This window comes from Pogona vitticeps, chromosome 2 (assembly GCF_051106095.1).
Source record: "Pogona vitticeps strain Pit_001003342236 chromosome 2, PviZW2.1, whole genome shotgun sequence".
Lineage (NCBI taxonomy): Eukaryota > Metazoa > Chordata > Lepidosauria > Squamata > Agamidae > Pogona > Pogona vitticeps.
The window spans coordinates 108,707,497-108,733,420 of NC_135784.1; the positions used below are offsets into that span (position 1 = coordinate 108,707,497).

At 37.9% G+C, this 25,924-nt stretch overlaps 1 protein-coding gene across 1 annotated transcript in view; it reads left to right on the forward strand.

Annotated features, from left to right (window-relative positions):
- LOC110085944 (secretory phospholipase A2 receptor) overlaps window positions 1-25,924 on the forward strand; it is a 68,820-nt gene that overhangs the window by 30,846 nt on the left and 12,050 nt on the right. Inside the window, exons 14-23 of the mRNA XM_078385777.1 lie at window positions 2,513-2,725; window positions 3,791-3,937; window positions 5,697-5,863; window positions 6,116-6,231; window positions 8,292-8,416; window positions 9,976-10,206; window positions 13,564-13,704; window positions 14,963-15,129; window positions 23,230-23,306; window positions 24,985-25,097. Of these exons, the coding sequence (XP_078241903.1) occupies window positions 2,513-2,725; window positions 3,791-3,937; window positions 5,697-5,863; window positions 6,116-6,231; window positions 8,292-8,416; window positions 9,976-10,206; window positions 13,564-13,704; window positions 14,963-15,129; window positions 23,230-23,306; window positions 24,985-25,097 (1,497 nt within the window). The remainder of the gene's footprint in view (window positions 1-2,512; window positions 2,726-3,790; window positions 3,938-5,696; window positions 5,864-6,115; window positions 6,232-8,291; window positions 8,417-9,975; window positions 10,207-13,563; window positions 13,705-14,962; window positions 15,130-23,229; window positions 23,307-24,984; window positions 25,098-25,924) is intronic.

A 25,924-nucleotide genomic window follows, 5' to 3' on the forward strand; every position in this document is an offset into this window, starting at 1 on the left:
TAATCTTTTCAGATAAGTAAATTCACAGATACTGATCCCATGAATAAGGGCATCCAGTTGTACGTATTTTTAAGATAGCTCATTGAGTTGGGCTGGACAGTCAGAGGTTGGAAGTTCAGTTCTACACTGTGCTGGCTGGGAGAAAAATCAAGCAGTGTAGCCTTTGGCAAGCTTCACAATCCCAGAGTACAGTAGAAGAAGGGACACATCTACATTTGACTTCCTGGAGCTATAGTCTTGCTGCCCATTGGGCTTTATATTGCCCTCTATAGAGCCTAAGGGGCAGTAAGACTGCACTTTCCAAGAAGCCCTAGGATACTGTGACAACTGTTCAGAACTCCCAAGGAGAAAGTTCCCATATTTATGACTGTACAGATAGATGTCTGATAAATTAAATTCAATATCAGTACAACACAGAATTCAAGTGGGCCTTAAAAAGCATGGCTGACAACAAGGCCAGTGGAGATGATAGCATTCCAGTTGAACTATTTAAAATCTTAAAAGATGATGCTGTTAAGGTGCTACATTCAATATGCCAGCAAGTTTGGAAAACTTAGCATTTGCCGGAGGATTGGAAAAGATCAGTCTATATCCCAATCCCAAAGAAGGGCAAAGCCAAAAAATGCTCCAACTACCGTACAATTGCACTCATTTCACAGACTAGCAAGGTTATGCTTAAAATCCTACAATGTACGCTTCAGCAGTATGTGGACTGAGAACTCCCAGAAGTACAAGCTGGATTTTGAAGGGGCAGAGGAAATCGAGACCAAATTGCTAACATGTGCTGGATTATGGAGAAAGCCAGAGAGCTCCAGAAAAACATGTATTTCTGCTTCATTGACTACGCAAAAGCCTTTGACTGTGTGGACACAACAAACTATGGCAAGTTCTTAAAGAAATGGGACTGCTTGACCACCTTATCTTTCTCCCGAGAAATCTATATGTGGGACAGGAAGCAACAGTTAGAACTGGATATAGAACAATTGATTGGTTCAAAATTGAGAAAGGAGTACGACAAGGCTGTATATTGTCTCCCTGCTTATATGCAGAATACATCAAGCGAAAGGCCAGACTAGATGAATCCCAAGCCGGAATCAAGACTGCTGGAAGAAATATCAACAACCTCAGACATGCAGATGATACCAGTCTGATGGCAGAAAGTGGAATTAAAGAACCTCTTAATGAGGGTGAAAGAGGAGAGTGCAAAAAATGGTCTGACACTCACCCTCAAAAAAATTAAGATCATGGCCACTGGTCCCATCACCTCCTGGCAAACAGAAGGGGAAGATATGGAGGCAGTGACAGATTTTACTTTCTTGGGCTCCATCATCACTGCAGATGGTGACAGCAGCCATGAAATTAAAAGACACCTGCTTCTTGGGAGGAAAGCGATGACAAACCTAGACCTGGAACTTAGTTCTGTTGTAGAAAGTTCAGCACCAGTAATGTTATGTACTCTGTTATTTCTGCAGTCCTGGTGTTTACTTAACATCATGCATCCAAATGTACCTAAAAACTTTTTAATGAAACCAGTACAATTTCATTTCATCTTGCCGTCATCACCTTGCCAACAAAGGTCCGCATAGTCAAAGCTATGGTTTTTCCAGTAGTGATGTATGGAAGTGAGAGTTGGACCATAAAGAAGGCTGACTGCTGAAGAACTGATGCTTTTGAACTGTGGTGCTGGAGGAGACCCTTGAGAGCCCCCTGGACTGCAAAGAGAACAAACCTATCCATTTTGAAGAAAATCAACCCTGAGTGTTCACTGGAAGGACAGATCCTGAAGCTGAGGCTCCAGTACTTTGGCCATCTCAGGCGAAGAGAAGACTCCCTGGAAAAGACCCTGATGTTGGGAAAGTGTGAAGGCAAGAGGAGAAGGGAACAACAGAGGACGAGATAGTTGGACAGTGTCATCGAAGCTACCAACATGAATTTGACCCAGCTCCGGGAGGCAGTGGAAGATAGGAGGGCCTGGCGTGCTCTGGTCCATAGGGTCACGAAGAGTCAGACAGGACTTAATGACTAAACAACACAGAATCAGATCATTCATTTTATCACATGTGGACTTCTGTTGCAGATGTTGACCATTAAAGAGAATTCAGTCACTATTGTTACTGATTGTGTAGATTGCCTGAGAGTTCAGGTCCTTGTCATGTTAACCACCTGACATTTATCAATGGATGGTGAGACCTTTTAAAAATATGTTTTAATATGCTAAACAGCAGAAATGGGAAAATAGTTTAGTGAAAAGACACAAGTACACACTTTTGACATTTCTTCCCCTGCTCCCAAATTAATCTAGTTCTGTGATCCCAGTTCAAAGTGCAGTCATCTGCAGGCTGTATCTATCCATGCCTGATTCTTCAAGCTACACATCAGTCATCCGATAGGTGTCATAAGCATGTATGCAAAAGCATGGATAATAAATTAAATTGTCATCATTATCTGCATATCGATTAATCTAATTAATGTGTTACTGGTTTCTATTCAGTTGATTGTTTCTTTCAAACAGATGTTGATCTCTTTACTGAGCACAAGGGAAGAGCCTTTTACTTGCCTTCTGGAAAAGCTCCTAAATATTCAACCTTAGATAAGGCGAAACAAGCCTGCTTAGTCTCTCCAAACTGTACTGGAGTGGTAGAAGTAGAGAAAAATTTCACACTACACACTGGTATGGAGATATATAACACCAGAGATAAAAAAGTGAAAACATGGATCAAGTCAGGTATGCTGCAGAAATATATATATGGAGTCCTTTACTTTTATTGCTTTGTTTGTTCAAATGTGTATTGTTCAACCTTAAAATTATTTTTAATGTTAGCAAATTTGGGATTAGATATAAAGCTGTGATTTTGATAGACTTGGGAGTACAGTATTTAATTTTGTGAATTAAATTAGTTTGGGGGGGAAATGGAGGAGCCTACCATCTAAATATTTATTTTATTTTTTATTTTTATTAAATTTATACCCCGCCCATCTAGACTGAAGTCTACTCTGGGCGGCAGAAAGGAAAGAGGGAAAGACAGCAAAAGGGCACTTCTAGAAGGAGGACTCCTTGTTCTAGTGATCAGAAGACACTCTCCAGACGTCATTTTCTCCTCCATGGGTTTTCCACAGTAGGAAGAAAGATAAAGTGGTAAAAAGCAAGGGAGGGTTGTCATTATCTGAAACTCCCACAAAAGTCAATGGTTGAGATAGGGACACTAAATAAAAGTGTCATCTGGGACTTCCAAAAGAGATGACAGTAACAAAAGTTTAAAATGAGCATACTAAATATTAGATCATAATCAGTCACCAATTTATAAAAGCCAAAATCCTCTTCAGTTTACACAGCATATATCCCTAATTGTGTAACTGGTAAGTACAGTTATTCTGGCTATCACTTGTGCATTCAAAGGTACTCAGGCCACGCACTTGATTACATGTGGTTGCATAACCAGCCACACAAAGATGGCCAGAAAGTTGAGGAAACTAATCTCACAGCTCCCATGATGTGTGGGATTTTGCAAAAAGATTCTGGCCAGTACCTCCATACTTCCTTTCTTCTTACAGTTACTGAATCGCATACCAGAATCATGACTCAAGTGCACTTCAAGAGAGTTATGTCCTGAAGTTCAGGATTTGGTATGCTTATATTCTTAGTACTTATGGAGCTCTATGTCGATTCTTCCACAGAGGAGGCCTACAGCTGACAATCTAAATAGTTATTCGTATGTGAATTTACAGAAGCAATTTTTATTCTAATGTAGTATTTCACATTTTCTTTTCTCCCCCTCCCCTCCCTTGGCAGAGTGTGTTGCTGGAAGATTTGGGCAGATGTGTGAAAAAATGTGTCGCAAGTGTGATGATGATGATGTATTATGCAACCCACACACAGGCTTTTGCAGTGATAGCCTATTCTGCAACAAAACTGACCCTACTTTCAGTTGTGAAAAAGGTGATCTGCTGTCCTGTCTGTGTTCTCATCATTTCCCTCTCTCTCTCTCTTTCTCTTTCTCTCTCCCTCTCTCCCTCCCTCCCTCTCTCTCTCCCTCCCCCCCCCCTCTCTCTCTTCCCAAACTTTTGAAAAACCAAACCACAAATCAATACATTTTGATTCAGACATTCAGGAGCCGTAGAACTCCCCCCCTTGTTCTCCTTGAAACACCAAAATTGCATAGAAGCTTCCCATGACTCTCTTCTGCATTCCCTCCAAGTTTGGTGAAGTTTTGGACATCCAAATTATACACCCTCAAAGCAGTTTCCCCCCCCCCCAGGAAAGTGCCCTTTAGCAGCTGGTATGGGAAACTGACACAGGGTGTTGCCTCCATCAGGAAGTAAACTGGGGAGAGACAACACCCTTTCCCCAACCCCTATGGACAGTGCCACATTGGAGAGCTGAGGAACAGAGGTTGTGGTCGGTGGGGAGTGGGGTGGGGGGTGGGGAAGAAAGACAGACAAGGAAAGCAAAATGCTGCTGAAGGTCTGAGGTAACCTGGTTCCAAGGCAGAACGGCTCTTATGTCTAGCAGAAATGGCTTGGAGGTGAAAATGGCTCCTGTGAATCAATCTTATAAATAAGAACAAGCAAGTGTCCCAGAGTTCTTTGAGCCACACGGTTGGCAGCCTGACCTGCCAATCCAGTAGTCTCTCGGTCCATTCCAGGGTTGCCGAGTGCTTCTGACTGACAGGAATAGGCTGTCGGGGGCAAGTGGGGAGAAAATGGGGTGAGTGGCCAAACAAACCAAAAAATGATTAAAAGTTCATTGGTTCAGGGTTTTTTTGGTTCATTGCTTTTGACAAACTTGAATCAATAAATCAGTGATTTTTTGAGAAATTCCTAGTTCATTTTTTGGTTCATGCCCCTCTCTAGTTTCATTGTCATACTGCTATAAGATTTAGGAAGTTATTCCTGATATTCAGCTGAAATCTGGTTTCCTATAATTTGAGCTCATTTTTTAGTAACATGCACTCTGGGATAATTGAGAACAGATTATCCTACTCTATATCCTCCCTCTCCCCCAACCCAATGCACACATAGACCACGTCCCATTATTGGAAGTACCAATGTGCTGTCTTTCTTGCCCACGCTGGAGAGTCAGTCACCCCTGCTGTGATATGTCCAACCAGGGCCTCCTGGATGTGGAAGACTCTCAGTACCCATTAGGCTCTATAATTGGTGCCTCCAGAAGACCTACAACTCCCAAGTAACATCACAGGAGCCTCCTTGTTTTTCAAACTATGAACAAGACAGAGAAGGAAGTGATGGAGGTAAATAACCAGAAGGCTGGTTTGCAGACTTACATTTCTTGGCTTACATTTCCAGCATTCTGTCTGGGGAATTTCCAGAGAATTCTGGAGCTTTTGGGCAAAAAAATATGAAAGCGCACACTCCTAGTAACTAATGTGTTAATTGGTTACTTTTTGAATAGAAGATTACACTACACCACTGTGAAGGAAATAAGGATGATATTATGGGAAGAAAAGAATGACAAATAAACACTAATGAGGAAACATTTTTTGGTTTTTGATAGATTTGGAAACGGTTGATCTGTCAGTCAGATAAATAAAGCTGTCAATCTAATTTGCTACATGAGGCAGTTCATCGTTTATTTTAGCTCTGGGTTTTAATTCTTTTATTTTCCATTTGGCCAACCTAACTAGAAAAACATACCTGAGATGAACCTGATTCTGTATGCGTTTGCGTTTACATTTCAGGGTCTATAATTGGTGGGAGGTGTCCTGTTGAAGATGGCTGGATATACTGGCATGGCAGCTGTTATTACATAAACAGGGATAAAGATGAAGACTGGCTATATGCAAGAGAGATGTGTATACGTTATAAGGGCACAGACCTCCTCTGGATAACTAATGCAGATGAGAAGGTATAGTACTATATTTTCTTGTATGATTTTTTATTTGTCATGAGGATGTTTTTCACTATTTTTTAGCATTTTGAATTAAATTAATTTTCTTTTTTTATATATAACTAGAAAGCTGGCCTGCACACTTAAGTTTCTGAACTGCACCTCCCAGAGGTGGGAGGTGCAGTCTGGGGAATTTTAGATTTTAGAGATATGAATATACAAAAAATTATTGTGTTTCATGTTTTCCACTTTTTTCTCCTAATTTTAAAGAAATCACTTCTTTCCATATTGCCAAGAGGATCCTATTGGAGTGGTCTTCATGGGACTTGGTTTTGTAACCATTTACATTGGTCATATAGGAATACTTCGTATACACATTCAGAATGGTGAGTAGAGTGGGTCCTGCTGCTATCAACAGTGATAAGCTGCTAAATTAAATCTTTCAAAGTATGGAATGAGCAAATCTAGATAATGTAAGCTGTAATGTCATAAGTTATCATAACTTGCCAACTCTGACCCCTTGTTATTTCAGCAGGTGTGCCATACCCTCAGTCAGGTCTGCTACGCTGATAGCAGCCTGTGGAGAAAAAAATTCCTATAATATAAGATTAATTCCCCTTCTTATGCCTTATTCATTGAAGGTTTAATTTGAACCAAAGTAATAGATTGTAGGCATACATGGCTTGTGCCCAGGGAAGTCAAGGCAACACCCGCACCAAATTTGGAATGGAACATCCCCCTTCTCAGTCTGAAAGCTACCTGAAGTTTAGGGTTAGAGAGAAGTGTTCCAAGGAAGTATGGCAATGGTACACAATCCAGTTTAGTTGTTAAGAAGCCTGAGAATATCTTTTATCACTTAGATCTCACATGCCATTTGTGACCCCTCCTAGAGAGGTTTTAGTTTGGCCATAATTCTCCTCTGAGGGCTACAGGTTAAAATACTGCAATATATTATATGTTTAAAAGCTGCAAGAATTCAGTAAATTATGATGATCAGCATGTTTTTGTTGTGGGTGTGTTGTTGTGATAAGGGGGAGGGATGATCTGTCACTTTTACTGATGGATGTAATTAGCTGGTCTTTTGTGTGCAGTCATCACCAGTTCTTGCAGCTGGGCAGAGTTCATTGAGCTTTTGCAGGCTGTATTTTTTAGTGCTGGGAGCCAGGCTTTGTTGAGTTTTAGCCTTTCTTGTTTTTTGTTGAAGCTCTGCTGGTGTTTGTGGATTTCAATGGCTTCCTGTGCAATCTAACATAATGATTGCTGGTGTTGTCCAGTACTTCTGTATTTTAAAATAAAATTTCATATCCAGCTTGTTTCAGGGCATGTTCAGCTACTGCCAATTTTTCCGGTTGTTTTAGTCTGCAATTTCTCTCATGTTCTTTGATTCTGGTGTGGATGCTATGTTTTGTGGTTCCAATATATACCTGGCCACAACTGCAAGGTATCCAGTATACTCCTGCATTAGTGATCCCTTTTGTCCTTTGCTGACCATAACATTTGTTGTATTTTTGTGGTGGGCCTGAATACTGTTTGTAGGTTGTGTTTTTTCAAAAGCTTCACACTGCACACAAAAGACCAGCTAATGACACCCATTAATCACAGTGACAGGTCGTCTTACCCCTTATCACAACAAGATACCCAACAACAAAAAACACACTGATCACCAAAATCACCCAATGTCCTGAAAAGGACATAAGCTGATCCCACAGCTATAAAAAATCAACTATTCCACAAACTGCGAGAGAGCACAGAGTTCTGACCCCTGTCCTCTGAAGATGCCAGCCACAGAGACTGGCGAAACGTCAGGAAGAAAAACCCTCACAACACGGCCAAACAGCCCAAAAACCCACAAGAACTATCCTCCTTATTGTCTAAAGTGAAGTGGGTGGATCCTTAAAAAAAGCCCTTCTTCTGGCAATTATGACCTGCTTGTGGATTTTTCTCCTTGGCACATGTTGATATAATTTGAGCAGCAAGCTTTAATTTTGTTTTAACTACTATTGTTGCTGTTTCTGTTTTGTTTTTGCTATTTGAGGTTTTTGTTTTTTGTTGTTGTTGTTTTATGACACTACTGTAGATGTTTCTATAAATCAATAAACTCATATATAATGCTACCTATATCCTGCAGAGAATTTTCCACTAAGCATTTTTGTTCTTCAGCAGCCTTCTGTCACCGTATATGTCTGATATTCATTCTTGATATAAAATTTAAAATAAAGATTGTTCCATAGCACCTATGTGTGGTACATAGATTCTGAAATATTTATGTATGTGTAATGTAAAATATTTTTTCCCAGTAAAATGTAATGTCTGAGGTAACCTTTAGCAGAATAGGAATGTTCAATAGTTACTCCTTGAGTACGACTAAAAGCTGTTTTTAACTTGTTTTTATAAGAAAAAATATTTCTTTTATTTAAAATAACACTTTGTTTGTTTGTAAATTAAGGCTACGTACGTCATCAGGGACATTCAGCTGGAATTGTTGTGTGGAACTGATTGTTCCTGAAGGCTCAATGCCAGGAAACAGATGCAGAAGGAAAAAATCATGGGTTTGCAAGAAAAGAGAGGAGGGTAGTATGACTGAACGCTGCAGATTTTTGTTACACATTAGTATTATAAGAAGGTTCTATATTGTTAATAATTCCACTTACTATTTCAATTTTGCTACTACAGTACACAAAGCACTAGAGTATTGTGGAAACTGCTATTCCTGCATCAAATTTACAACTCTTACTGGTTGCTTCCAAACTTGAGCTCATGTTGATCTTTATCTGTCAAATACATTTTGCTGTAGATTTTCTGCAGAAGCAGGGGTCAGAACTAAATAATACTTGGATCCATTCTAGCTCTACATCTCTGTGATTTTTAGGATTTCAATGACCTAGAATCAAAGAAATATCAGGTTCATTACAGTCCAGCCTTTTGTGGTATTTTACTGGTCCTGGTGAAAAAGTCTTGTCCAGCTGTGCAGTTTTTTTCTTGGATTTTGGATGATTTTATTCAGCATGACTATATTTGTTTTTTGTAGTCTGATACAAATGTTTCAAGTATTGTTTAGTTATCAGTTGTCCTGTTGGTCAGTTTGATTTTATTCTTTGTCTGGACTTGAGGTTCTTTCATACAGAATATTTGTTCTGTTTCCCCTCTGTCTATTGCTTGAGGCCAAAGGGATATAAATTTTGTTGGGACTTACATCCAAACTTTCCTATTGAAACTTATCTGCATTATTATTATTATTATTATTATTATTATTATTATTATTATTATTATTATTATTATTATTATTATTATTATTATTATTATTATTATTATTATTATTATTATTAAAAAACACCAAGCACAGTCAAAATTATAAAAACATTGTATAACAGATACAAATTTTAACCAAAACTTAAGTGTCTGTTAAATATCAGTGCAGTATGTATGCTGTTCCTAATATTGCCTTTTTTGTAGCTCTGATGGTGGTGTGATTTCTGATATCTGCTGTGTGAAATTTCTTGATATTGTTCCCAAAGCCCCAATGACCACTGAAGTGTGTTTCTTCCAGAGGCGAGATGTTTCGATTGCCAGGTCTCTGTACTTTGTTAGTTCTTCTGAGTCTTTATTTTCAACTTTGGGATGCCCTGGAATCACAAGGTCAATGATCCAGACATTTCTTCATTCTATTACTACAATATCTGGTGTGTTATGTTCAAGGTGTCCATCCATTTGCAGCCAGAAATCCCACAAGATCTTGACTTCCTCATTTTCTGACACGTTGTTTACCTGATGTTCCCATGGGTTTTTGGAGGCTGGCAAGTTATAATTATTGCATAATGACCAGTGCACTCTATCATGTCTAACTTTGTAATGTTTGTGCAATCTATGGGCATTCACAGCTTCTTCTTCTCCTTCTCCTTCTCCTTCTCCTTCTCCTTCTCCTTCTTCTTCTTCTTCTTCTTCTTCTTCTTCTTATTCTTCTTCTTATTCTTATTCTTATTATGCTTATTATTATTATTCTTATTATTATTATTATTATTATTATTATTATTATTTAGAGTGTCAGCTGAGTACTCTGAAAACTTCTGACTGGATCCTTAGTAAAAATGTGGTATGGTTGATAATACAAATCAGTTATGTTCATGTTGTAGGAACAATGGATTTTCGCACATTTGATGGCTATTTTCTGGTTGGCGTTGGCGAGGATTCTACAGCAGCCACTCACAAATCATTAAGTGAAGCCTTTGAATACTGTAGATTTGAACGAAGACTTTGCACTGCAGTACAAAGGATAACAAATCAATACATAACATATCTTGCAAAGCGACTGGTCTTTGTCAATGGATCTTATGCCAAATTATATACAGCCTATTTGAAAAGTGGTATGTATTTATTTATTATTTTACTTCTGACTTTTATATATCATCCCATTAGTGCATGGCACTGTTCTGGGCAATATACATATAAAACAATAAAATGACACAATCAAGCAAAATTAAAACCAGGCAGCAGATAGCTAAAGTAAGCCATCATCAGGCCTTAGCTAAAGTAAGCCAGCAGTATGCCCCACAAGGAACTTAATTTATATTATGTTTCTGAGATTATTATTCCATCGTGAATGGGTCTTTCCTTGAGGGCAGGTTTCCATCTGCCCTCAAGGAGACACTCATTAGGCCCATAAGAAAGAAACCTAATTTGGCGGTGGACGAAATTGGCAATTATAGGCCCGTCGCCAATGTTTCTTTCATGAGCAAAGTGGTCGAGAGGGTGGTGGCCGACCAGCTTCAGGTCCATTTGGATGAAAAGATGCCCTGGATCCGTTTCAGTTGGGCTTCAGGCCGCGCCATGGTACAGAGACAGCATTGGTCGCCCTGTATGATGACCTGTAGAGGGAGGCTGACGGGGCAAAATGTCTGTGTTGGTCCTCCTCGACATCTCGGTGGCCTTCGATACCGTTGACCACGGTATCCTCCTGGGGAGGCTCTCTGAGTTGGGAATTGGTGGCTTGGTGCTTGCCTGGCTCTGTTCCTTCTTGGAGGACCGCCTCCAGAGAGTGCAGCATGGGGAGAATGTTTCGGCCCCGTGGAGTCTCAATTGTGGGGTCCCACAGGGGTCGATTATCTCCCCAATGCTGTTTAACATCTACATGAGACCGCTGGGTGGGGTCATCAGGGGGTGTGGAGCATCATGTCATCAATATGCTGATGACACCCAGCTCTACATCTCCTTTTCACCAACTGCAGGTGATGCCGTCCTGTCCGTACTGCAATGGATGCGGGAAAACGGACTAAGGCTGAACCCGGACAAGACGGAAGTTCTGAGGGTGGGTGGCCCCATGGTCGGCGGCTTGGGTGACTCTCTCACATTTGGGGGGGGGTGACCCTGGCTGCAAAGAGTGAGGTCCGCAGCCTGGGGGCACACCTAGACCCACCGCTCACCATAGAAACACAGGTGGCATCGGTAGTCCATACCAGCTTCTTCCACCTTTGGCAGATCGCCCGGCTGCTGCCCTATCTCGACACGGGGGCACCCATTCCCTTGGTCCACGCGCGCGTATTCTCAAGATTAGACCATTGTAATGTGCTCTACGTGGGGCTGCCTTTGAGGCTGATGCGGAAACTTCAAGTGGTGCAGAATGCAGCGGCCAGAATCCTTAGTGGAGTGAGAAAATACCAGCACATTTCTCCCACGCTGGCCATGCTGCATTGGCTGCCTATTCGTTTCTGCATCGACTTTAAAGTTTTAATACTCACTTATAAGGCCCTAAACCATTGATCCCCAGCCTTGGGCCTCCAGATGTTCTTGGCCTTCCACTCCCAGAAATCCTGGCCAACAGAGGTGGTGGTGAAGGCTTCTGGGAGTTGTAGTCCAAGAACATCAGGAGGCCCAAGGTTGGGGACCACTGCCCTAAATGGTTTAGGACCTCGATATTTGGCGGAATGCCTGCTCCCACCAAGATCTACCCGGATCACCCGTGCAAGCCAGGAGGTGAGGCTGAGGAGCCTGACACCAAGAGAGGCCCGGAAGGAAAAGACACGAAACCGGGCCTTCTCGGCGGTGGCTCCTCGCCTCTGGAATAATCTCCCTCCTGAGATCTGTGCAGCCCCCACTTTGGGCACTTTTAAAAGTCACTAAAAACATGGCTATATATTCAGGCCTTCCCTCCAGCTAACACTTCATTTTCTCTTGTGTTCTATTTTTGTATTGTGCATGTTATAATTATGATTTATGTAACTCTTTGTATTATTTTATTGTTTATATTCATTGGAAGCCGCCTAGAGTGGCCTTTTAGGCCAGATGGGCGGGGTATAAATAAAATAAATAAAATAAATAATAAATAAATAATCATGCTTGTTTTATCTGCACTTACATCAAATTCATTTCCCGAGGCTTAGCCTTCAGCCTACCTCTTGATCTGGTCAATGACAGAGATAGTCCTCTACAATGTAAGAACAGCCTTGGTAAACCAAACCTAGGCCCTTCTAGCCCAGCCTCTAGCCCAGTATATATTTTACTAATAAGTTGGGGGAGAATTTCTATGACATTTCACATTTTCTCTGAAACCTACATTTGAACTCATAAGCAATTTTAAACATGTTTGAGTGATCTAGCCTTGTTTATATATCTGTGGTACCACATCACCAGAGTGTTTGGAAGTTTTTTCTTTCATATCTTGAATAGCTATTTTTTTAAATTGAGGGGAAAAGTCACGCAATTGATATAATTAAACTTGTTTCCAACTAGCAAACTGTAGGATTTTGCTCTGATGGCAGGATAACAGATAATATATATTGGAATTAAAAAGGAAAATGTTTTGCTACTTTATCCATATTATATATTTTGATTTTTTGAACATTGTAATATTTGTTGGTGTTAAGTGATTCAGTGAAGTGAAGAAAATGGTTTCTACTACATGTGATTCCAATTCTCTTAAAATCCATTTCCTGTCTTTGTACATATTTATAAATGTCAATATAAGTCACAAGTGACAAGTATAGTATTTAATTCTTATCTGGCATTCCTAAACCTCCTGTTATGTTTTCTTTATATATCCACGATTTTAAAATTCTGGGCCTTTTACTTAGAAATATGAGTTTTTGCAAATTTAATAAACTTTTCAAAGGAAGGACAATAGGAATAGCTTGGGAAAAATGTTGGAAATGTACTCATTTTAACTGAAGCTATTCTACCTACCTATAACAAATTTATTTTGGTCAAATTATTTTTATTATTCATCCACAAAGAATTACTTTCATTTTCTCAATTTATTTAGGTTTTTTAAAAAATTATTATAACCCCTATGTATTTAATAATTTTCACATATTAATTTAATCCTATAATATTGCTTAATAAGTTTTTGTCTCCAAGCTACATATTCATGCAAAGTACCTCCAGTTTGGTATCATTAATTTGCTACTGCTGCATATATTTTTATTTCTGTTATAATTTCTTCCTTATTTGGATGAGATGTTACAAAAGCTTATCAGCCAGCAAGACTAATTTTTGCTGTTCTTGAAAAAAACTTCAATTTAATGTTTTCAGCCTCAAAATATAACCTTGACATTGAAATCTACATTGAGTAAGCCCAATCCTGGATGCATGCTGACTGGAGGATTCTGAGAATTGTAGCCCCCAAAAGTTTTTTTTCAAGTTTTAACAGTCCACAGTGTTGTTTTTCGATGGATATTAAACTTCTTTAATAGCCTATGTAATTTGAACTTTAAAATATCTTTTGGCAGCTTGTACACCAGGATATTATGGTCCCCAATGCAGCATAAAGTGTACCTGTAATGGGACTGAAAACTGTAATCCATTAAGTGGACAGTGTGCAGAAAATGAGCAATGTAATGAAGATTACTTAACAACAGATTGTGAAGGAGGTACACAGTTTACAGTTCTCTTAGTTAACTGTTATTCCCCTTCCCACATTCATCTGCAATTAAGAGAAAAGCATGAATCCATTGAACGGATTTGTAAGAAAGCAAGGAAGAAGAAGAAAAAGCAGTACAAGAAGCAGCATTGTGAGCAGCTATTTCAGAGTTTTGAATTTCTGGTAAAATTCTCTTTTTGCCACACAGCAGAAATACAAAGATTCACAGAAGACGATGGCTTCGTGTTTCCCACAGTCCACCTGCTTCTCATTAACTGGTACTTAAAGTCTCAGTAACTCACTCTGAGACATTTGTAGAAAAAGAAATTTGAAAAGTTTCTTTACTTACATTTGCTTGAACTTACAGGCTTGTATACTGTTTATTGCTTTCTTTACTGCATACATATTAGCAGTCAATGAAATGGATCAACAGCAAACAAACACCTGCCATCAACTGACAAAGAGAAGGGTAGAACACTCAGCAAAGAGGCGGGTATCTCTTAAATTCAAAAGCTGAAAGGAATTATTGGATAGTGATAGATAGACAGACAATCTCCCCAGTCCAGAAAATTCCCTCACAAACACTCAAACTACAGACAGCATGCCATGTTGGAAATAAAGTTCTAACAATATATTTGCGAAGGCTTTCACGGCCGGGATCTAATGGTTGTTCTGGTTTTTCGGGCTCTTTGGCCGTGTTCTGAAGGTTGTTCTTCCTGATGTTTCGCCAGTCTCTGTGGCCGGCATCTTTAGAGGACAGCAGAGGACAGGTTGCTGTCCTGTGAAGATGCCGGCCACAGAGACTGGCAAAACGTCAGGAAGAACAACCTTCAGAACACGGCCAAAGAGCCCGAAAAACCCAGAACAACCAAAACTCTAACACCTTCTTGCTATATGCACCCATTTCTTGCCAAGGGTATATGTGAGAGGACTGGAAAGGGGAGATGGGAACAGTGGTATCTCTCATGGTCTCCTGATGTGATCCAATGAATAAAAGTGTCTGTATATGAAACTTGGAGTATTGAGCTGAAATGTTTTTCAGCAGTGGATTTCCTTCAGCTAATAAGTTTTCAAGACATTGCTTTGGTCATTACATATGCAATTTAACCAAGATTGGTTGCCTTGGTGGCAAAAGATGCTAACCCGTTCAGTTCAGCAGCACAGCTGCCTATAGTGGCATTCAGGGAAGAAAATGAATTTGGATTGTTGAATTGTTCAGCTGCTCATAAATAACAGCTATTTAAATGCTCCTGCTATTCATTTCTCAGGTGTGATCAACCTTAAGTGTCCCAAAGATCCTGGATGGTGGTACTGGAGAGGCAACTGCTATTACATAGAGACAGCAAAGCACTTGACCTGGGAAGAAGCGAAAAATTTCTGCATGGCTTACCATGAAACTGAACTGCTGCCACTGCCACAAACCAAAGAGGAAAAGGTAGCATGCATAAGTTGATGCGGCAATGAAAAGATAGTGTGAAATATGTAAACAGCCATTTGAGAAGAGTTATTTGGCATACATTTTCAAAGCAAGACATGTCTGATGAATAGCCATCTACAATTTGAGATGGGCCTCAGAAATGGCGCGGTTTGGAGGTTTGTGCCAGTTCATATGCATGGCACCACAGTTGCCACATAGTACCTCCCCCCCCAACCAATCACCCACTAACCAGCTGGTGCACACTCCTCTCCTCCTCCGCTTCAGCTGTTCTACCAGCCCCTAGCAAAAGCATGGGCTTGCCTGTCCTGCCTCCTTGAGTGGGTGATCAGCCAAGGAGGCGAGGCAGGGAAGCCTGTGCTCCAGCTGGAGACTGGCCAAACAGTTGAAGAGGAGGAGGAGAGGAGCATGTGCTGGCTGATGAGTGGGGATCCAGCTAGGAAGGCAGGGAAAGCGAATTCAGGGCACCTGTGGTGCCATGCATACGAACCGGCACAAACCTCCAAACCAAGTTTGGTGCCCATCTCTAGTCTCAGGAGTCTTTGGAATACTAATGCGACTTGAAATTGTTATTGTTGTTAAATACCAATTTTCCTACTTATATTTTTCTGTGTATAAGATGCCCATGCCTCCACGTATAAGACGCCCCCACTTTTCTACCCCAAAATTAAGAAATCAATATTTTAAACATAAAAAGAAGACATTTTAATTTAGTAATTAGGTAACATTTGCATACTAGTACTGTCATATTATGCATCACCTTAGCTTTGAGCATATCACTTTATTCAGCCTCTGGGCTCAGAACACTTGGGCATTACCAATCCCTGATGCATCTGAGCACTGCCTGCATGCTCCACCTCCGACAAGGTGTGCTCCAATTGGTTTGTTCAGGATCACCTGAGGTCGGTTCCACAAGGCTCATGATTGGAGGAAGCTAGGTCTCCTGCTGTAGGAAGCTAAGCCTCGGACGTCACTTCCGCTCGGGGGGATGACCAGCTAGGAGCGAACCCTCCGTATCGCCTAGCAAGGTAAAAAGCTATTAAAATGCATTTCTTTCTTTAGAAGAATGTTTTTTTTATCATAAATCCTTGGAGAGAAGGATAAGGAAGGCATATCGCTGATTAAAAGCCTTAAGGACTATGTTTTTTTAAAGTTATGAACTACTTTCACTTTCATGGCCGATTAGCTACTGGCGTTTTCCAGCTGCCCTGCTCCTAACGAAAAGCCTGAAACAACAATAATTATTTTTAATTAGAACTCTCTATGTCAAGGAGGAGGGATAAAACTGCCAAAACCCCCTCAGATCGCAGTTTGGAAAGATTGACGACACAACCAACTGAAGACGATAGGATGGACGAGGTTACAAGGCTTATAAAAGATCTGTCTTGTAAAATGTCTGAAGGCTTTGACAAAACAGAGCAAAGATCTAAGTCCATCGAAAGAAGCATTACTAAGCTTCAAGACCAAATTTCAGGGGTGTCACAGGAGTTAAAGGACATGAAGAGCAAAATTAGGGACCTTGGTGATACAGTTCAAGGAAATAAAGAAGAAATTGTGTCCATGGCTCAGCAAATTTCTGAAACCAATAAAAGCTCATTTTTATGGATGATAACCTCAGAAGGTCTAATATTAAAATAATGAACTTCCAAGTGCAACAGGGCCGAGATCTCAGAAAGGAGATAATGGCTTGGATAAACTCTATAATGGGCACGCAGCATCTGATTGAAACAGATATAGAAAAGGCATATTTCCTGGGAAATCCAAGTAGTCTCGGTATTAGACCAGTGGTTGTGAAGTTTTTGAATCATACAAAGAAAGATCAATTTTTAAAAGCAATCAAACAAAAACAAGACCAGCTGGTTTATAGGGACAGAAAAATTCAGATTTTCCAGGATTTTTGTAAAGAGACTGTGAAATGGCGAGGATCTATGCAGCCAGTTACAGCAATTCTGAGGAAAAATAACATCAGATATCAATGGGGCTACCCAATTTTTTTGAAAATCTGGAAAGACAAGATTTTGTTTAAAATCCACTCCTGCGAGCAAGGTTTACAACTGCTGAAAGATTGGAACATTTATGAAGGAGAAAGTCAGGAGTTAATTCCAACCACAAGCAAAGAACTAGAAGGCTGAACCAGAAGGAAGAAGATGGACCAGTTTTTTCTTATATTTTTTTATTATTTTATTTTATTCTATATATCTTTTATTTTTTTCCTTTATCTTTCTCCTAACAAAATCTTTCTTATATATATGTATGTGTGTGCATATATATATATACATATATATGTTTCTCTCCTCCCCTCTTTCCCCTCTTCTAATTTTTGAGGTTCTTTTTTGTTGTTTTTTTTTTAAAATTAGCTTTATAGAATAATACCATTTATTTTACTCTTGTTCTAATCATACTAAACACACTAAATTTAGATAGTAAAAGGGGTAACAAAATTAAAATTACTAAAAACTAAATATAAACTCTTTAAAGGATTCCAGTAAGGGGAAGGGGGGAAGGAGAAGGGTATTCTTATTCTTATTCTTATTTTGTTACTATTGTAGTATTAAACATTAAGTAGAAATGCAAAAGTTAAATGAAAAGATCAGAGGCAAGGCTCCGGTCATGGTTCCGCCGGACGATGGTGGCGTCTCCCCCCCACCTTTTGCTCATGCCAGTGGTCATGGCATGGGACCATGGTGGAGAGGATACAAATGTATATGTTCACAAAATTGGTGAAGATCAATTATGGGGTGTTGTTTTGTCTGTTTTATGTTTTAGTTTATGTTTGGTAGGTTGGTGGGAGGTAAGGTTACACACGGGACCTATTGGAAAGAAAACTTTTGAACACATATGGGTAGAAAAATAAGACTTGCAACTTTAAACGTTAAAGGCCTCGGATCAACAGTGAAAAGAAGAAGAATAGAAGCATTGTTGAGGAAAAACAAGCTGGATATTGTCTTTCTACAAGAGACTCATCAATCAGAAAAAGGAGTCAATGAGTTAAAGATGAACAATATCGACATTTATGAAAAAAACTTTGGAACTTCTAAATCTAGGGGTGTAGCAATTATAATTTTCAAAAACTGCGAATTTAAAGTAGAAAAGGTAGTAAAAGATTGTAATGGTAGATTTATAATAATGCAAGGTAAAATGGGGTTGGAAGAATATACTTTGGTAAATATGTACACACCTAATAATAAACAAGGTGAATTTTATGATTTGGTTTTTAAAGAAATGGAAAAGGTAAAGAAAGGTTATGTTATTATGGCAGGAGATTTCAATATGGTTATGGATAAGATAAAAGACAAAACTGCATACAGTCGGAATGATATTTATCATAGAAACACAATATTAAGTAAAAAGATAAAAAATAACCATTTGAAGGATATTTGGAGAGAAATGAAAGGTGATGAAAAAAGATATACTTATTTTTCAGTTGTGCACAATACTTACTCTAGAATAGATTATATATTTACATCTCAGGATTTAATTTCTAAGATTGTTGATACTGAAATAAACCCTATTAAAATAACAGATCATGCATTGATGTCAATAGAGATTGAAATAAAGAAAGATTATAAAGACTCCAAAAGATGGAGAATTGATAATAATATTCTGCAGCATCCAGAAATAATAGAAAAGATAAAGAAGGAATGGCTAGAATTATGGACAATAAATGAAACAGGAGGTGCTAACCCAGGCCTGTTGTGGGACACAATGAAAGCAATCACAAGAGGAATAACGATAAGAGAATCGTGTAAATTAAAAAAAATTAAGGAGGGACATGTGAAAAAACTAGAAGAAGATTTGAAAAACTTAGAAAATAGATTTTTTACAGAAAGAGATAGAAGAATATTAATAGAAATTCAGGCTAAGAGAAAGGAATTAGATAATATAGAAATAGAGAAAGTTCAAAGAGATCTGATGTATTTAAAGAGACATTTTTTTGAATTTAATAACAAAAACTCAAAATTGTTAGCTAAAATGTGTAAAAATAAAAGAGCAAAAAATTCAATAGGGATAATTAAAGATCAAACAGGTAAAAATTGTAATATAATGAAAGAAAAATTGAAGATTTTTCATGAATTTTTTCAGAAACTATACAAAGGAAATAACATAAAGAAAGAATGTATAGAAAAATATATAAACGATAATTTAAAAACTAAATTATCGGAAAATGATAAAAGAATATTAGAAGAAGAGATTAATGAACAAGAGATTGCTGAAGTCATAAATAAATTAAAAAATGGTAAAACACCAGGTCCTGACGGATTGGGTCCAGAATATTATAAACACTTTAGCACCATTTTGATACCTAAGCTAAAAATGATTTATAATAAGATAATGGAAGGAGAGACAATACCAGCTTCATGGAAACATTCATTAACGATTCTCATTCTAAAACCCAATAAGGATCAAACAGATCCAGGATCCTATAGACCTATATCTTTAATAAACCAAGATGCTAAGATTTTTACCGCTATATTGGCAAATAGATTAAATAGATTTATAGCAAATTATATTAAAGAAGACCAATGTGGTTTCATTAAGGGTAGACAAATGGACAATTTAACTAGACGAGTATTAAATATTATACATGAAATAGAAAAAGAAAAAATAAAAGCAATGATTTTATCATTGGATATATTTAAAGCCTTTGATTGTGTTGAATGGTCAACACTAAAACTTCTTATAAGAGGTTGGGGATTTGGTAAAAAGTTTAGAGGTGTTATAGATCAATTATACTTAGATAATACTTCAGAAATAATAGTTAACGATGGTATAACGGAAAAGATCTTTTTAGGCCGAGGTACTAGACAAGGCTGCCCACTTTCACCAATATTGTTTTGCATGATTATAGAATTATTAGCTAACGCAATAAGAAATGATAAATTAATTAAAGGAACAGGTAAAAATGAAATGATTAAAATTAATTTGTTTGCTGATGATTCCTTACTGACTATTAAAAATCCATTAGAGAGTATGGAAAACATTAAAAACCATTTAGAAAAATTTGGGGAAATAACAGGTTTAAGGATTAATTGGCAAAAATCACAAATGATGATGTTTAACTATAATATACAGGAGCAAGACATGTTTGTGAATAAATATAGCGTTAAAATGTGTAATCTTATCAAATATTTAGGTATAAACATAATTAGAACAACTCAAAAATTAAAAGAGAAAAATTTTAATAAATTAAAAAATGAAATTAAAGATAAATTGCAAGAGTACGCCAAATTGAAACTATCATGGTTTGGGAGAATCGCTTTAATTAAGATGAAAATATTACCGAAGATCACTTTTTTATTTAGGATGCTCCCAATACGATTAGAAGAAGAGGATTTTAAATATTGGCAGGGATTAATTAATGGATTTTGTAATCAAGGCAAAAAATCTAGAATAAATAAAAGATATTGGTATAAGGCTCAAAAAAAAGGAGGTTTAGGTATGCCCAATGTTAAAAATTATTATATAGCAAATCAATTAAGAGTTATTGGAGATATTATATTCAATAAAGAAAAATTAATTTGGTGGGAGATGGAATCTTCAGAAATAAATGGAAATGCTGAAGGATACTTGTTTAATATACTAAAGAGAAGTTCAATAAATCAGATTAAAAACCCCTTTTTAAGAAACCTGTTAAATATTTGGAATAAATATAAAGAGAAGTTTTGTCCCTTAACTTCACCATTAAAACTAGTGACTGAGACAGAAAACTTTCCTATAAATTTAAAGGATTTAGTAGAATTATTTAAGAATAAAAGGGTTGCAAGATTGAAGGACTGGATGGGTAACATGAGATCGAAGGAGTTGATTATGTCTAAACTGCAATCTAATAAACTATCATGGTATAATCTTATTCAGTTAGACACCTGGACTAAGGATTGGTTGAAAACTAATGGTAAATGTAGAGAACTTACTAAGTACGAACAATTTCTGTCATCACATGAAGATATGCAAGATACAATTTTGAAAGGAATAGTAAGTAAAATATATAATATAATTTTGGAACAAGAGGAAAAAGAATGGGGAATAGAAGGTTTAAAATTAATTTGGGAAAACGATTTAAAAACAGATATTAAAATAGAGGATTGGACAAAAATGTGGAGGATGAGAGTGTTAAGATTAATGTCAACTAGAATAAAGGAAAATTTTTTTAAAATCTGTCTAAGGTGGTATTTGACTCCTGTAAAATTGAATATAATAAATCCAACATACTCCAAAGCATGTTGGAAATGTGATGAGGAAATTGGTACGTATTTTCATATGTGGTGGGAATGTAAAGTGGTTAAGAAATTTTGGGAATTGATTTTTAAGGAAATGTGTGATATATTTGGTAAAGATATTGATTTTAATGCCAAAATTGCTTTATTGTCAATTTTTGATAATACAGATCTGGACCATCACTCGAAAGAATTAATCACTAATTTTATGACAGGTGCTAGAATATTAATAGCTAGATTTTGGAAAGACAAGAAGGATATTAAAATTGAAGACTGGTATTGTGAAGTATGGGACATTGCATTAAATGATAAATTGACTATGGAACTTAAAATAAAAAGAGGGGAAATAAGATGTAACAATTTCTATGATATTTGGGGTAAATTTGTGGAATTTGTGTTAGTGAAAGGAAGGGGGAAAGCCTCTAAAGAATACTCAATACAATTTTGGAGAGGTAATCTGTAAGAAAAAAATTATTATAGTAAATAGAGTCCCGTGGGTATGGGGTGCACATTAGAATTTAGTTTATAATAAGCACTATTACTTGTATTTTTTTGTATTTTTGTTATGTATGTGTTCTTTTGTGTATTTTATGTATAAAATAAAAATTATTAAAAAAAAAAAAAGGAAGCTAAGCCTCATGATTGGAGAAAGCCTGTTTACAGAGGCAAGTTTTGCAATTGTGTGGTTCTCTCCTCGGCTTATTTCTGAGTATAAGATGATTCTCAATTTTTAGTCTAAAAATTTCATACAAAAATATCATCTTATATATGGAAAAATAACGTAAAATGTTTGAAAAACCTTCAGATTGGAAAGTGTTGTGGGTATGTTTAGTTCAGGAGAAGGACTAGAAATTTCTCCCTTATTAAACTAAAATAATGTGGCATCAAGTTAATTCCAACATATAAATAAATAGCATTTGTGGTATTATCCCCATTCCTAACTTCCCACCTAATATCCAGTGCTCCTGCTTTTCATAGCCGGTAGGTAGTGTAATTTCCTGCCAAGATAATTAGCTAGGCTTTCGTTTGTTTGATTTTGTATGACATTACTCCAAGAAAGAATTTATTTATTTATTTATTTATTTGATTTATACCCCGCCTATCTGGCCCACATTCGTTATTTGTAAGTGCCCTTTTTGGTGTGGAATTCAGTACAGGAAATCCTACTCTCATCCATCTATTACTATTCAAAATCCATATTTCAAGTATGTATTTGTGATTCTGCACTGAAGATAAAGGGGCCATTCCTCAAGGGCATTTCTCTAATTATGGCCAGACATTATCAATAAGTAACAAAAGGGATTCACCAAATAATCTTTGTCATAGGAGGTCCTGCCCTTTTGAACCCAGTTAGCCAATCACATGTTTGATTGTTTGTAGACCACTCTCAAAGAACAGGCTGAGTTCAACTTAACTGGTAGATAATACGATCTATTTACTTATAACTAGGAATCTAAGAGAAGATAAAAGGGATTGCAAAGACAGTTATATTAGTACAATGTCTTCATATATGTCAGTAATTACTATTACCATACCAAGATCATAACTACATTTTTAGTCAAACTGAATTTCTAGAAGAAAGAGCTGTATCATTATTTCCCCTTGCTCAGTTTTCTTGACTTAATTGTCAAGGCTATATTTGTTCAATTATACAATATGTTTTTGTGCTGAACATACAATAAGCTCTTACAAAAAATGCTTAGTATGAAAAGATAAAGGGAGATCCTCTGTTCCAATTAGTTATTTCCTATGCTGCACTATTTTTCTGTTTATTGTTGCAAGCACATTTTGCTGAGGGAGAAAGTGAAAAGAGGGCCAAAGGGCTGTAGACATATGCTGTTGATGTGCACATTGTCAAGAAAATAACCTGCCTTTTCATTTGCAGATCTGGCTCACATCTGTGCTAAAGGAAATCGTATGGCTTGGCTCAGCAGTGACAAAAGCCAAGGGCACAAGTAACCTGTAAGTGAAATTGTACTGGTTTCATTAAAAAGTTTTTAGGCACATTTGGATGCATGATGTGAAGTAAACGCCAGGACTGCAGAAATAACACAGAGTACATAACTTTCATTTAGTGGTGCTGAACTTTCTACAACAGAACTCAGTTCCAACTTCTCAGCTCTGGGGTTTTGGCGTGAGATGCATTATCCAGATGGATTACAATATGGCATCAGTCCTGGTTATGGAATAGAAACAGCTTTGCTAATCTTTGTGGATGACCTACAGCAGGGACTGGACAAGAAAGCACGCCCCTGTTAGCTCTGATGGACCTCTTGGTGGTTTGTCATGCCATTGGCCATAGTATCCTTTTGAGTCACATCTTTGTGGTGGGACTTTAAATCATTGTATCTGGAGGGACAACCTTAGAAGGCAGTGCTGGGGCACTCTGTTTGGCACTCTGGCCTTTGGCACATGGGTTTAGTTGTTGTCTAGAATTTTGGAGATGCCAGTATGCTGGTGACACCCGATACGATATCTCATTTCTGTCTAACTCCAAGGACACTGTTCGTGATGGTATTTTATGTTGCTAGTGAACTAGATGACAGCCAAGAAATTTAAATTTAACCCGGAAAAACAGAGGCATTCCTGTCAGGCAAAAGGCAGATCAGGGAATAGGGATTCAGATTGAGATGGATGGAGTTACACTCTCCCAGAAAGCTCAGATTCCCATTTTGTGTTTATTGCTAGAATCGCTCCTGAGCCTGGATGCCCAGCTTTTGCTGGTGGCAAAGAGTGCATCAGAACTGTTAAACCTAGTGCAGCAGCTGTGCCTGTTCCTTGAGATGTCTGATTTGACCATGATGACATGTAGTTTTAATTATGCCTTGCTTGGATTACATCAATAAGCTGTGGGTGGAGTTGTTTTTCAAAAGTGTTCAAAAACTTGACCTCTTCAAAAATGCTACAGCCAAACAGTTGACTGTGTTTTGTTGTAAGGAGCATATAATTCCCTATTATAACCACTTCACTGGCTACCATTCAATTTCTAGACCCAATTCAGAGTGCTGGTTATAACCTACAAAGCCCTATATGACATGGGTCATGTCAAGGAGTTTCTCTCTCCATATAAGCACCCGGCGGTTTTAAGAGATTCAGGAGAAGTCCTTGTCTCAGTCCCACTGCCCTCATCTGCACATTTGCTGAGGACACGGGAAGGGGCATTTTGAATTGCTGATCCCAGGCTGTGGAACTCTCTTCCATTCAAAGCTGGATTGGCCTTCTCCCTGCTGTCCTGGTTATGCTGCCCCTTGCTTGGCAGTCCAAGGATACGGATAGATTCTACTATCGTGTTCAGAATACTGTAAACTGCCCTGGAAAATCCATTTGGGCTAAAAGGTGGAATAAAAATTCCCAGAAGAATGAATAGATCCAGAACTGGAGGCATAATTGCACCAATCTTTGACCTTCTGGCAAAAGGAAAATACTTTCTGATGTTCCATAATTTCAAAGGAGGGTGGTGTTCTAGACCTTTTTTCATATGATTTGTTTCAGTCTATTCCTCATGAATTTGTTTTCAGACTTTCTCTATATTTTGGTATAGCTCTATTACATTTAATCTACTACAGTTTAAATTGGAAGTAAGCTGCATGATTGTATACTTGATGTTAAACCTTGCTTACTTTGTCTTTTTACTTTTTAGGGAAGAGATATATAGGCAATCTTTTTCAACCTGTCCACAGATAGATAGGAATGGGACCGTTAGACATGTTCCTTGCACTTCTTTGGCTGCATGGGTTTGTAAAAGGGATGTAGGTAAGATTAAAATGCTGGGATTCCCAATTAAATGATTGAAAAATGATATATTTACGTATTCAGAGCTGACTAGATCCACATTCCTTTCACTCACATGCTGATCAAAATATAATCATTCACCAGTTTTTGCAGTTTCAAAATATTCTGGTATGGCCTACAATTCAGACTACTTTTAGAAATTTATTACAGTATATCACAGAGGTGTGTACACCCCCTCACATTTCATAAATATTGTAGTATAAATGTCAGTACACCCCTAAGTGACAATGTCCAGATTGGGCCCAAAGTGTCAATATTTTGTGTGCCCACCATTATTTTCCAGCACTGCCTTAACCCTCTTGGGCATAGAGTTCACCAGAGCTTCACAGGTTGCCACTGGAGTCCTCTTCCACTCCTCCATGACGACATCACAGAGCTAGTGGATGTTAGAGACCTTGCGCACCTCCACCTTTCATTTTGGGATGCCCCACAGATGCTCAATAGGGTTTAAGTCTGGAGACATGCTTGGCCAGTCCATCACCTTTACCTTCAGCTTCTTTAGCAAGGCAGTGGTCGTTTTGGAGGTGTGTTTGGGGTCATTATCATGTTGGAATACTGCCCTGCAGCCCAGTCTCTGAAGGGAGGGGATCATGCTCTGTTTCAGTATGTCACAGTACATGTTTATTTATTATATATTTTATTTTATTTGTTCGATTTATATCCCACCCATCTGGTATATTCTAACACTCTGGGTGGCTTACAGAATATCAGAAACAATTTTAAAAAACATAAAAACATTAGCATACAACAATAACAAATAGTGCAGGAATAAATAAATAATAAATAGC